The following is a 14,755-nucleotide window of genomic DNA, read 5'->3' on the forward strand; positions in this document are numbered from 1 at the left end:
ATATGCATATTCTGTCTATCTCACTACCACGCCCTCTCTTCATAAAGGCACTAACTATAAATAATATGAAAATGGACAGATAAAATGCCAGAAAAAAACTGACTGCTTGTATGGACTTCTGTGTTCATGTTTGTATACATTCATGCTTTAAATGTACAATTTTAAAATTAATTTTAAAAGTCACCTTTATTTTGGCAATACAACTGATAAAATGAAACATGCAGAACACACAGCTTGACAGAACTCAGTGCATAATTTTGTCAGAATGAAGCAGTTCTTTATCACCCTTTGTGAGTTGGGAATACATTCATATTACAAGGCAAAAAACCCCCACCCAAAACAGACAACATCTGGCTTCTGATTAATGCATCTGCTTTTCCACATCTTCTCCCACGTCTTTGGATAGTAAAATCTACGTCTGACCACAGGTTAAATTGTATGGTTATATTTTACCAGTCTTCATAGTGCAGCGAGGCAAGACAGAGCTGCCTGTATTCACTGTTCTATCTCCAAGCTATCCATTTTTAAGTCGGGGGGCTTAAAGCTAGTCACTTCTTCATAGGTAAGTTCTGCAGAGAGGGTGTAAGGGAGAGAGAAGAATTAGGTGGTATTCTCTTCAAAAGGAAAATATTCCAGACAAAACAGGTCTATGGATGCATGTGCCTTGTAGTTTGTATTTCCAGCCTTTTTAGAGTCCAGATCCCAAAATAGACCGAATTCACTAGGAATCCTTCTGTTAACCACAGATTACAAATTAGACTCACAAATACTGTTATTGTACAATATGTCTGTCCCCTTCAGCTAATTACTAAAACACACAGGCCCTGAAATGGAAACATCAATTATGCTTGTCAGATGACCTGCCAAAATGACGTAATAAAAGACAAAATGTAAAGGAAAATGGAATCTTTAAAAGCACCCGAACAGGTTTTAAAAGATACACTCTTAACTGCGGAGAATGTTCTTTATCATCTCTCAGTCAATTACCTTCAACATAAATCACACACAATTCTGTGCTAATACCTTGGGATCTAGGTTTCGGGTTTTTTTTAATGTTTTATTGTAACTAGCTTAATTTTAAGGTTCTCTGAAAAAAATTTCTTTTGTCTTAGGAGCATGTAACAGTTCTATTTTCATCAAGAAGGGCTTAGCTAGAAACATGGATTACCTGCTATTTTACCCTGCTTTAGGAACAGCCCTTTATCTTTTCATGCTGACAGTGATGTCCTGTTTTGTGCCTTGCATAGTAATGGAATATGTCGTCAGCGGCTAGCTCCTATGTATTTTCTCAAGTTAGATACTGTATTTTAAGGACCAAATCCTGTTCACACAGAAATACATGGCTAACAATGCATTACTTCAGGTTCTGTTTTCCAAACAGTGATGTTTAAATTGTATCAAACTTCAGTCTATTAGCTTGTTTATTAAACAGATCTGTCCTAGACAGCTGCTACACCTGCAAGTGGACCTAGCGCTCCTCTAAAAAGTACGTAAAAATCTTTGGGCTGAATCTTGCTTACGCTCTGGTTGTGTTATGCTGTAGCATGGTCTATGGTGACCAGTGTGCCAGCTTCAGTGAAGGATTTCTCTGAAAGAAATTCTGTGTGCAGAACCCCTGAGGCAGAAGGATTCATTAGGTGACTCTTTCAAGTGATTGACTTGCAGCTATTAAGTAGCATCTGGTCACATGCAGCCAGGTAGGAGCTAAAGTGGTCCTGACTGAATTCAGAGGAAGCCAGCGTCCTCACAAATCGGACGCCTGGAACGGTATTCCAAATTACTCCTGCTGGCTGTGCATTGTATGTTTATGAAGCTCCTTACCTGGTTCTCATGCCACCTACTCAAGCAGAGCGTACAGATGTTATGCTGAGATATGTGCAACTGGAGCAACAGCTAAGGAGAAATAGTGCATAGCATTCAACTCTGAATAGCGTACTCTTGGCGTCTAAAATTTTGATATATTTTCTAACTGATTAAACATGTCAGAAAGAAATCTATGAGCTTGGGCTGCAAGTCTCAGCAGTGTGCCGTAGAGACCAAGGAAACCCTTCAGTGCAAAACTTGTAAGACAGTGTCTGAGATCTCATCTTACTTTGGTGCTCAGTCCCTCTTGGGATTAAGGGCCACTGATTTTTAATTTGAAGAGAAAAAGAGGGGAAATATGCCACTGACATCTTGAGAAACTGGGTCAATATTTCATCAACAATACAAACATTTTATGCAAATGGTCACCTTTCAAGTCATCTTACTTAAATGTGGCACGTACTGTACTTGAAATTAAAAGTTTAGTCCCTGAGATAAAAATATGGTCAGGAGGAAGAGCTGCGTGTGCTGTGCCAGTTTTGAGATTTTTGTCTCAGGCCTTTTTCTTCCCCTGTATAAAGAAGGAATTCGACTTGTAGTTCCAGCAAGGACAGTGATGTAGAAAAATACGATACTGTCCTTCCTAGAGAATTCACCTCCATGTCCTCATTTCAGTTCAGAAAGTGTTAAGCTAAGACTGTTCCTGAAATAATTGCAGCGGAGTTTCATCACAAACAGAAATCAGCTTTGTGACTCGGAAATTGTTAAACTTCCCTGTTAAAGACTCGGTCAACTGAAAAAATAGCAGAAAACAAATCATCCACTTGTAAGTACAGGAGCAAATTGAACCTGCCTCTCAATAAACAAGATGTATGGGCGGTGCTGTATGCTGCCAGGTGGAGAGCACATGTAAGGAGTAAGCAATACCAGTCAAGCCTCCTTGTTTGTACAGATGCAGTAGGCATCTAGAAAACCCTTTTCAGGGCTCTAGGAGGTTGCTTTATTGTAGAGAGGCCCATGAGCCTGCTCCTGTCTTTCTTTAAGATGTATTTGCTGTAGTCAGTCTGCTTTTCTCCCCTGCAATGTCCAGGATAAAACATGGCACAAGTGGAAGGGCATGAGTAAGACATGGGAGGTCACTATTTTTCATCATAAACCTACCCACTTTGCTAATATATTTTTATCAAACCTTTCTGGAGTAAAAGTTATAGAATCTACAAATAGAAACAGAAGAACATTTATTTTCTAGAATACATATTTCATCTTAAGCCAGGGAAAGGACTTTATTGATAAACAGGAAGAATTAGTGTTCTAGAACATTACTCTCAATTTAAAAGGTTTAGTAAGGAACTTTTAGCATAATATGTCCTCATTAGACAATGATGAAATTGGTCTGTACTTTTCAGTGTACTTGCAAACTTAATATTTAGCCACCTTACTTCCGTGACACTGTAGTGCAATATGATCATGATGCAAGCATGGAATTAAGGAATAAAAAAAGGTCGTTGCAGTATTTCTCAAGGATGGGTTTTGGGGTGTCACTCCCAAGTAAAATCATCAACTCTCATCTTAAACAGGATCAATAGCATGGTTTATCTATTAATCCCAGTTACTTGGCTATCTAAAGAACGATTAACAAAATACACTTCTATGTGGAAAATACTAATTTCTGGTTCTGAACAAAGCTAGACCAGAATACTAAATAGTGTCACTTGCCCTAGGACAGTTACTTCAGCTGAGGATCTGACTTAGAAAACTAAAAGCAAGACAGAATGTGTGGTTACCTGGTAACTAGCATCAGCTTTTAGTTAAGATTAAACCTGCTATGGGGAATCCAGTGAGGAGATGACAGAATGGGGGAATCAGAATCCAGAGTGGCAACACAACCCTTTCCACCTCTCCACTTCCACAACCCTTTCCATCTCTCCACTCCGCACTCTCCACACACATGGACTTAATATTGTCTCCCTGAGGCTTAAGAGTTCAAATTCCTCTGGTTAGAAACACAAGAAAATTGTTATTTAAGTCAGGTTTTGTTCTGCTGCATGTATTAACTACTGTGTGCAATTCTGTTACCTTTCCATTCATCTATGGTTCGCTCCTTATTCTCTATTGACTCATCGTACAGCTCGGCCTCAGGTTCATCATCCGGATCGTGATACTGTACAAAGTACGGATGTGCAAGTGCTTCTGAGGCAGTAATTCTTTTATCGCTGTCTAATATAAGCATCTTCTCAAGCAGATCTACAGCTAAGGGAAAAAGAGAAACGCAGTTCAAAGCCAGAAGAAACCACCTAGACATAAAAGAGAAGGCAACTGTTTACACAAAATCTATTCTCACTCATCTTAAACACAGTTAACATTTTTGACAAGCCCACAAAATTTAGGTAATAAATAAGTTTTGAAGATTTTATACTGTGAGTACAATTTGCAGAGCTGAAGGAAGCTTCTGGTTTCCCTGTGGTACGCACAAAGGTTCATTATAGTCTATTTGATAATCTGATTCACCTCTTCAGACATCCAGGGCCTTCATTCTGAAAAGATCTCTGTGTGCTTAAAAGTTAAATATCCTGTGTTGTGTGCATCATGTGCTTAACTTGATCCTGACCAGTGCAAACTTACGTAACTGAAATTGTGAATGTGAGATTACACTTTTAATTAGCTGCACCAATGAAATCATCAGATGAAAACCCCAAAGCAACTTTACAGGACCCAGCATGAAGAAAATATGTTTGAAGTCGACAGTTGCAGAATATTAGAAATGAGAGAGATCTGTAAGGCTGAAATTGGCTTTATATGGAAAGTTTATCATAACTGTTTAAAATATTATATAAAAATGATTTTTAGTGCTTTCATATAAGCACTGTCATGAATTTGCCTTTATGATACTAACGTGTAGCATGGTCTCATGTACCTCATGCAAATACATCCCATTTTTTATAAGAAAGCATTCACAGCTACTTGTATTTGTAAAAATAAAATTGTCTTTTAATACACAGAATGAATTAAAAACTTTCTAACTCATAATACTTCCCTATATACAATGTTTTAATGTGCATTTGATGGAACTGACCAGGCACTGTAGTAAGATGACTCTGGTGACTCGAACGTCTCCTTTGCCATGTCACAAGAAATGGTTCACAGAAACAACTCTTTTGCACAGGCAAAACCAATTGGCTAGACATAAAAACAATCGTGCAGGATCAGACCAAAGGTCTGTCTAGCCTGATATCCTGTGTCCAACAATGGCTAATATATTCCTAGAAAATAATACTCAAAAGGGTCATTCAAACAGCTGTACTTCCTGGTATATTCTTCTGCTTGCCAGCAATTTACAGCCCATGGCCTTCCTGAGCCAGAAGTGATGTCTCTAGTCTAGACCCCATGACATTTTTATTTATTCCTGCTACATATAGCTGGCTTGGCTTTTCATCCACTGACTGTTTTCCTTTAGGAGGTTCCCATAATCTTCACCAGAAACAAAAGACTTCATGAAGGGAAAAAAGTCTCAGGATGAAAGGTTAAGCAATACTCTTCTCACTGGTCTGATCATTATTATATGGGATCATACAGCAAAAGAAGGCTTCAGTTCCTATGTTAATGAAAGATTTCATCTATATCAGTCTGACTTTCTTACCTAATGGATTGGCACCACGAAATACTGCTTTCAAATCCTGTTGAGGCATATGTGGAAGAGATTCAATGTATTTTCTTGCCTAGGAATAAATCGATATACATACCACATGTACAGAGGTTACATTTTGCCCAACAGTAACCATATCAACTCTAAAAAACCAGACATAATATTTTTTATGTTTCTTACACACAGGAAACCTTCTTTACATAAAACCATAATGTATGACTTTGTTTTAAACAGTCACTCCTGTATATTGCACAACGAGCAAGAGAGTTTTGAACAGGTATATTTTCCTCTAAGGGTTATGCCTTAGCACTTACGCCTTCACCTATGCTTACCGGTTCATTGCAGTATATCCGCAGGGAACACGTGCATGTAACGTTCAACCAGAAACTGCAACCTAAATCATCTCTCAGCTCCCCTCAGCAAAGTGGTATAATCCAGTCTGCATCCTTCCTCCCTCTCTCTTCTCTGTCCAACAGTAGCTTCACTAACCAAAGAACGAATCCTGATACTCCCAGGGCACAGATCTTCAGGTGTTTAACAGAATTTATAGCTTGCCTTGTCACTGTGCCTGTGAAAGGCTCATCCAAACTCAGCTAGGAAAAGCCTACCCACGTATCAGACCCACAAATGTCAGCGTGGATCCTGACATTACATGAACTATGAATTTCTGGGCTGAGATAGATGGGTTGGCAAGAGAGGAGGTTGAACGCTGGTCCTAAGGGCTGGGATCAGACAGAACAGGGAATTCCGAAATGGAACAGTTAAAGAAGATGCAAATGGCTGTCCCCAAATCTGTAAAAAACCCAGCTGGTTTTTGAACAAACCTTAATCCTTTTAAAACATGTTTGTGTTACAGGGATGTCTCCCTACACACTTAGCAATCCTCTTAGGAGGAGACTATCTGCAGGAGGCTAACTAAGCATCCTTGGCCTACTGAAGACAGCAAAGGAAATAAAGTTGTTCATACCAAGCAGCTCCATGGCTTCAAGTGAGATATCAGATAGAGAACTGTGGAACTATCTTCTGGACTATCATGAAGCGACTATAAAATATGACTCTGACATATCATCTGTGCAATCCTGCAACCACACTTGGGAAACAGATCCTGTTCCCTACGCTATTCTCTCTGCCATCATCTTAATTTCTGCAGCTACGATGAAGTGATACAAAGATATTTTAAATCATTACATAGCACAGTCTCTTTTCAAACTGTGTTCTAATTTAATGAGACAGATCTATTTATTTTTTCTGCTTCTTCTAAGATGTAAGCATATTCTATCAAAACTCTAGACTACCATTAGTGAAACATTTCAGAGTCTTACTAAGAGAAGCAAGCCTTCATGCATTATGTCCCCAGCCTGTTAAAACTGTATTAGCATTTTCCCTTTTTATTATGGGGGCTGGCAGAAAGGCTTTCTAAAAGGATGATTTCTTCTTAGCAGCTGTAGCCAGTCATGCAGAGAACGATTTTTAAAGACTGGTCAAATACAGGCTTCACTCCACCTATTTTATGCCCCTAAAGTTCATAAAGGCAGTAAACACCTGCTAGAAGGTCAGGGTGTGCAGCTCCTATCAGAGTTAAGTCTTCCAGGGCATTGGTTTATACATATGTGTGAACAGCAGAGCAAAAGAGAGCTGTCACACATTCTTGCATGGAAGCTATGGAATAGCATAGAAACAAGAGGTAAATTTATCTTACGACAAACATCTGTGGATTTGTGGATTATTTGTTTCTGTCCAGACATCAATTAACATCACTAATCTAAACATGACTGAGCAAGGTATGGTCAAAATTATCTCCAACCTTGCCCAGAAGTCCTTTGAAAGCAACACAGACCTACCAAAGTATACTTACCAACCTGTCCCCTCTGCTTATCTATTCACCACAGAAGCCCAACCAATAGAATCCAGACATTTAAATTATTCTGAAAATAATGAAATGCAATCACCATTTAAACCCATACTAACATGAAAGACTGACAAAACAGCTCAGTAACTTGTGCTGAAACATCCCATTGTTGATCTTTTAGTTTCCAGTTCCTTAATCCTCTGCTTATAACTGAAAATAGGCTTGGCGTTTCAGAAAACCACTGACCTTGCTGTTAGGGTAATGGAAAAAATTGTCTGGGACTGTGAGCTGCATTAACAAGTATCTAAACAATAAGGCCCAAGTACAGGGTAAACAAGAACTAGAACGAAGGAACAGAATAGACACTCCCTCGCAAGAGGCAAGCACCTCCAAGCAAGGCACGAATCTCCTTTGACATTGCTCTTCTAACCAGGCAGCAGCAGCCCAGCAGTGACCTAGCAGCGCTCCCATTCATTAACTTGTTTTCTGTGTTCTCCCTATGCTCTAAAGGTATAATTAGCCCCAGTAAAACAGTTTTGGGATTCCTGTTGCTCACTTGAGGTATGCTCTGAAACGCAAGAAATTAGTGACAAAAGCAGATACCTCCAGTAAATATTTAAGGTGTTTAATCTCATAATCAAAAAGCTTACAAACTGAGTAGTTGTGGGTAAATCACGCATTTGCACACACTACTCTGAACGCGTTACTGCAAAAACTGCAGGATCTTAATAACACATAAAGGCTATACAAGGACCTACGAGGCTATACAAGGACCGGTGCTTAGGACAGCACAGTCTGAGATTTGCTGGTTGACCCAGTCCCTGCCACAAGGATGGATCCTACTCCTGCCCCGGCCATTCCCAGGTGCTGGGTACCCACAGACTCCGGGGCTGTGCCTTGGCCTATACTGATGAGGTTTCATTATGCCTGGACCTTCCAGAAATACAGTGTTGCTCTGGCTCTGCTACTGCTCCTGCTTACTTAACCCACTAGTGTATAGTCATTAGTATGTTCAAAGAAAACCTATCAATATACACACAAGCTGAAAAATAGCCATTAGTATTAGTCTGAGATGTATACTGAAAAGCTTTAAGGAAATAGTTTCAGCTCAGGAGGTACCTGTGCGCTGTTGTTTATCTGAATTTTTACACTGTGCCCATGACCTGCCTTTATCAATCAATACCACATCTCATTCCTCAGCTGGATAGCCACAGTTACTGCTTAAAGTTAGTTAGCGATAGGACGAGAGGAAATGGGCTTAAGCTGCGCCAGGGGAGGTTTAGGTTGGAAATTAGGAAAAAATTCTTTATGGAAAAGGTGGTCAAGCATTGGAACAGGCTGCCCAGAGAGGTGGTGGAGTCCCCATCCCTGGAAGTGTTCAAAAAACGGGTAGATGTGGCACTTCGGGATATGGTTTAGTCTAGTCTACCCTTGATTGGTTTAGTGTGGACTTGGTAGTGTAGGTCAATGGTTGGACTGGATGATCTTAAAGGTCTTTTCCAACCTAAACGATTCTATGATTCTATGAGTCTAAGTGAATCCTTTAAGTGTAGCTTTAGCAGAGAAACAAAGTGGATATTGCTAATTTCCTAGATTACTATTTTAAAGAAGTCATATGGAGAGTTAAAAATCACACTGTTAACTACACATATTATCATGAACGTGGACATCACACAAGCATTCAGAGATGAATGAATACCAATTTCAAATTAGGGATCCAGATAAGAGCACTCATGCAGAACACACATTATTTGATTCTGATATCTGTTTAGATCCCTTGCAACAACAGAAAGCATAAAAATTACAGAGATGCCAGATTTAACAACAACAATATAATGCTCTGAGCTGAGCATCAGTTTGAATTTTTTTATTGTAAGTATAGCAGCAAAATAAAAGATCATCAGGACCAATTGCAAAACTCCTTTCAAAACTGAGTACATGAGAACCAGTATCAAAATTAATCCAGCTGACAGTCAAGGCATTTGGATACCTCTAAAAAGAATATTTTTTGAATGGTGGCATTCTAGCAGCAAAAAATAAGAGAAAAAGTGTTTGCTCATCTCCAGATCAGAGTATCTGTGTAACACAACCAGTGACATACGATGCCAATTAGAGAAAAGAATGATAGAAAGTCAGTTAATTGAATGAAGCTGTGAACTCACATGTTCTGATGATATCTTCTTCAGAAGTTCAGAACTGGGTGTGCCCACAACTTCCATTATTCTCTTTAGTTGATCAATATCTGCGTTATTTCAGGGAAATAAACAGCATACGTTCCTTCTGGGTTTAAACAATTAATGAGCTTTCATGCAGATAGTTAAGATGTTTAAAACTATTCAGCAAGACAATTCCATCGTAGTCAATGGAAGGATACCAATTCATACCTGCTTAAGCCTAGTCCTGGAGTATCAGATTCTCTATTGTACTATATGAATCTGTCAGGAGTGCCTGTGCGTGAGAAAGGTGCATGCAAAATATTGCTTTGCTGTCCTAGTTTCCAATTTAACATATTCTTAAGCTTAATTTTAATAGCACATTTATGTTTCAGTGATCTGAGGGATTTCTGAAGAACAGTCTAATACGATACAGCACATAGGGCTAGATTACTAATCTGAGGGCTAATAAGCAGAAATTTCTCATTTAGTTGCTTTAAAAATCTGTTTTATATCAGTCTCAAGATTAAAAACTTTGAAAATGTTCATTTTTCATTGTCATATATGACCTGAAAAGTATATCACATTTTCCCTAGCTACTCAAGGTTATTTTACAGCTTTATTTAAATTGCTGTAATCATATAATCGTAGACAATATTTTATAACAGCAAACCCCATCTTATTTCTTGAAAACTAGATGTATTGATTTTTCCAAATACCACATATCATGTAATCAAACAGTCTGAAGCACAGCCATCACCCAGATGATGAACACCTGGACAATGCCTGTGGTTACAACAGAAAGGTCAGCGGGGAGACTTGGTGTCTCAGCTCTCTTAACAGTTTTTCAGGCAATTCAATGTCATGTTGTTTTGCACCTGGCAACAGCATAGTTTTAGGAGAAGCGGTTGCTTTTTGGGGGGTTTCAGAGCAGTGAGAAATGTCAATATTCAGTACAGAAGAAATGTGCCTTTGTTTCTCATATTAAAAGCTTTCCTCCTCTGATGCAGTTGTTTCCTCATTCCTCATTATGTGTTTTTCTGCAGTTTTCTTTTACTATTTTACTGCTCTCCTCATCAACGGCTCTTTCTTTTCTTCTGCCAGTGCAGGAAACGCCAATGGAAATCCCTGACGCTCCAGCAGGGACCGCAGCGCAGCACGGAAGAGAAGGGAGGATTCTGTTGCTCCTGTGGCATTTCTGGAACTGCTGGCTTTTTTTTAATAACAGGACACAATATGCCTATTAATTCACTTGTTATTTAAAAGTTAATTTGTTTGCATTTTGGGAACTTCCAGCCTAAAAGCAGTTCTATTTTTTAAAATGATATTAGCCAATCAAAAAATACTGCCTTTACTCAGCTTCAGTTTTACCGTATGTTATTTCAGTAAGATACACACATGGAAGAAATCTGCTCTGTTGTAACTAGGCAATTATTTAAATAGAGATACACAACAAAGAATAAATGTAACTTTTTGTTGTTTAGGAACATCTGTTACTCTTTTTTTCCCTACCAGTGTGTTTCATACTCAGCTGTCATATACACTAAACCGACAGATTAGCAAAAACTGTTTACTGTTTTAGAAGTTTGTTACCTCAAAAACATTTCCATAGAAACACTCAAGTCATTAGAAAAAAAGGCAGAATTAGAGGGTATTTTTATAGCTACATTTTTTTGTTTTATGTTAAGGATACAATCATTTCCTGGAAATAGGGCCTTCCCTTTCAATAGCTCCGCCATGATGCATCCAACTGACCATATGTCAACTGCCAAAAAACGGAGAGAGAAATGTGTATGATGAATCGCAGAGATCCTTAAACAGTTGCCTCTTGGTTTAAAACTATCACTATATCCAGCTGTAGCAAAACGCAAGTCTTTGCAGTTTACCTGTTTGATTGTAGTGCATCCAGTTTAACATAATTTCTGGAGCTCTGTACCATCTTGTTGCAACATATCCGGTCATTTCATCATCGGTTTGTCGAGCTAAACCAAAGTCTAAAATCTACAGAACAAAAATAAAAAAATAAACAATAATTTTAAAAATCCCTTTTCACTTCTGCTATAGCTACTGCTTTTCCCCATTACTCATTTCTGAGTTTATCCACAGCCCCTCACTACTGGTGAGGTAAAACCGCAACACTCCGCAGGCGAGCTCATCTGCTCTCCCTGCTGCACCCCTGCAGCCTACGGGTCTGCATAAAGATGCTTCCACTGTGATGAGCCTGGCCTGGCCCTTTGTCCTCTAAGGCAAACTTTACATTTTGCCTCAAGTTCAATTTTCCGCTGACATTCATTTGCTGAAAATAAGCACTATTGCTAAAAAAAAAATGAAACGCTATCGACTGGGAATGTTTGTGTAAAATGCCAATGGCAAGTGCCACTGGCCATTTAAGCATTTAAATAACACAAGAGCTGATCACAAATCTGCAGAATGTCTGTTGTTTCCCTCTTATATCTATCTAACCATTGATCCAAATCACGCGTCATTCTGATGCCACTAGGAGAGAAACGTGTATCTTGCGTAACAAGGTAGATTTAAATCACATACCATCTGTTTTCGGTAGAACTCCCCCACCGAAACAACAAAGGAGCTCTGTTTAGGTGCACATATTACTCATAGGCTTGATAGCAAAATGTTCCCCTCCATATGTTCTCCCTTGCTAAGTTTACATTGACGAGAAGTTACTTCAATTAAAATTTTCCCGCTCATTTCTTTGCTTTCTATTTTTTGATTAGTCTATGTCCCACTAATTATGGAGCTAAAAGGTATCCCTCACTCTAAGAAAGACTGTTGCGAAAGGGTACCATCTGAGCCTCGGTGCTGTTCCTTAAGTCAGTCATCTGAGCTAGTTAGCATCTCTTCAAATAGAAATGTGAATTAAGATCAGTGGCAACCTCCAGTGATGAGATCCAGGATTATTTATTAAGCTGATGGCTAATCCTTTTCATTGGGAGTAAGAAAATTTTATGAGTATCATTCAAAATTCCTCAGTTATAATCCAATTTAAAGATATAAAAAGCCTAAAGAAAAATACTAAGATATAAATAACACATTAATATCTTTAATTCTAATATACTTTAAAAAGCATGAGGCAAACAAGGCATGAATAATGGAGTGAAACTCGAACACTAATGCCCTTATTTTTATAAGGGTTTTGGCAATATTTTTCTGGCCCCTTTTATTTTTTGGCAATAATAGCTGGCCCCTTCTACCAATGTGCACACACACACATTTTCCTTCTTTTTGTTTCTATTTCCTTTTTGTTTGTACCTGGAAATATCCACTAGTTTGTTCTATTAGAAAATAATTTGGTATCAGAGGAAGTAAAGCCATAAGTATAAACCAAGCAAAGAGCCATGTAACAAATGCTAAGCAGGGAGGTGCACAGATACCATAATAATAGAAAAAAATAATATAAAGTCTTCTATACTTACAGTACAAAAATACAGCACACATTTTAGAGCACATGATCAGACCCAGATGACCCATAAAATTTCACAGATGCTGAACATACATGCTTGAAGACATTAAAGGGATAATCATGAAACTTGCTGAGCATCTGCAAGTGTCACTAAACCAAACAGGAACTACAGTTTCTCACCACAGATCCAGATTAGTGCGACAACCTAACTGCACTGCTCTTACTATTGTGATTTTTTGCTGATCTTGTAGTATTTGGAATCTTTTCTTAAATCCCTCGCAGCTGGAATAAAGCGATTACATCAGAGTCTCAGTCACAGGGAGAAAGATGTTTCTGGCTGTCATGGAGAAATGCTAAACTTCTCATTCTTAGGCTTAAAGGCTTAGAAAGCTGGAAGACATCTTTCCCTTCTCCAGAGTCTCATGCTTATTATGTAGCATCGTATCACACAGAAACACAAAGATATATACTTATATAGACATATACATTAAAACAGCATTTAGACATGTACATTAAAATAGCATTTGAGAAGTGTGGATTACAGGGTTTTTTCTGGTTGGGGTTTGGTGGGTTTTTTTTTTTTTTTACTGCCCGTAACTGGTAACATAACTGGTAATACTGGTATCTTTTTTCATATAATTATTTAATTTAGCTTGTATATTCTATAGATATAAAAATGAAAGTTGTTACAAGGCTTCATCTAGAGATGGCAGATGCAGATACATATCGCAGGTCAAACTTTGAAGATATACTCAGTTAAGTACTCACTCAAGGGCCAAATTATTAGCCTATGTACCATCTGCGAGGAACCAGGGATGAACATTTTGCAGAGATACTTGTGTTCATACTAAATTGACATTTGGGAGAAAACACATGTTCATGGAAATGGGTTTTCTATGCCAGGGGAGCAACAGTAGCAAACAGTTGAAATTAATGGAATCAGGAATAAAAATGGTAGCTAATGTTTTCTCAGCAAACTGTCATCTTGAGAGCTTTTACAACATTCTTCATTACAACAGCATGATACCTACCCTCAATTCACAGTCTTCATTTACGGCTAGGTTACTGGGCTTCAGGTCCTGTAGCAGAACAGAGACAGTTAGTCAAGTATGATTTTAACCTTTTAAAGTATATTATAACTATGTCTTAGTAACACATTTGATGCACAGAGGGACACACTCCATTCATTTTTGTTATCACAATGAGTGAACTCACCCGGTGGATGATTCCAGCTGAGTGAATATACTGTGAAACAAAAAGGAAAAGAAAAGGTAAGATTTGAAGGTAGAGGTGAAGGAAGGTATAAGTCACTTGTCTCACCTATTGACTTCTGAGACTGTTCTATATACAGAAAAGACTTAGATCACACTACATTTTCAGATCAAACGGGGGTATGACGAACTTCAAAACCTCCTTGTTTTGTCTTATCCAGCGTTGGATATTTCAAGAAAGGTACCCATGAAGACTAGATTCTACCATAAAAGACAGCACTTGGAGTGATTCTTCCGTTGAAAGTTTTTTACCAATTTGGAATTTGTTCCAGTCTTATCTGGATGTCCGTGTTGATCAGCTAGTGGCTCAGTGAAGTCAGTGGCCTAGGGAGCAGCATGGTTGACTCCTAGATGACGCAAGTCACCTTCCCGTGCTGTGCACGCTGAATGTTGGTGTCAGATACTCACACCCTGGGACAGGTTAGTGACCAAAATACCCACCTAAGCCACAGCATTATTTCAGGTCCCCTTTCAAAGCAGGGACCCAAAGCAGTATTTCAGTGGCTATTTAGTGTCTCTGCTATTTTACATAAAACATTAAAACTCAAAGATTGAGAAAAGCGTACTCTGTAATTACCTATCATTCACTTGTTAGGATTAACAGCCCATTTATCT

General features: G+C 38.5%; 1 protein-coding gene across 2 annotated transcripts in view; it reads right to left on the minus strand.

Moving 5' to 3' along the window:
* Positions 1–483: 483 nt before the first annotated feature.
* The window catches only part of MAPK11 (mitogen-activated protein kinase 11), a 32,957-nt gene continuing 18,685 nt past the window's right edge, over positions 484–14,755 (minus strand). The window contains exons 5-12 of one of the 2 annotated variants that reach the window (XM_075705409.1): positions 14,085–14,114; positions 13,901–13,948; positions 11,335–11,449; positions 11,142–11,213; positions 9,458–9,537; positions 5,441–5,519; positions 3,880–4,053; positions 484–569 (exon numbers count right to left, since the gene is read on the minus strand). In XM_075705409.1, coding sequence (XP_075561524.1) covers positions 496–569; positions 3,880–4,053; positions 5,441–5,519; positions 9,458–9,537; positions 11,142–11,213; positions 11,335–11,449; positions 13,901–13,948; positions 14,085–14,114 — 672 coding nt within the window. In that variant the 3' untranslated portion in view covers positions 484–495. The remainder of the gene's footprint in view (positions 570–3,879; positions 4,054–5,440; positions 5,520–9,457; positions 9,538–11,141; positions 11,214–11,334; positions 11,450–13,900; positions 13,949–14,084; positions 14,115–14,755) is intronic. The other variant, XM_075705415.1, reaches the window with a different exon arrangement.

The sequence above is a fragment of the Pelecanus crispus genome, chromosome 1, assembly GCF_030463565.1.
Source record: "Pelecanus crispus isolate bPelCri1 chromosome 1, bPelCri1.pri, whole genome shotgun sequence".
Lineage (NCBI taxonomy): Eukaryota > Metazoa > Chordata > Aves > Pelecaniformes > Pelecanidae > Pelecanus > Pelecanus crispus.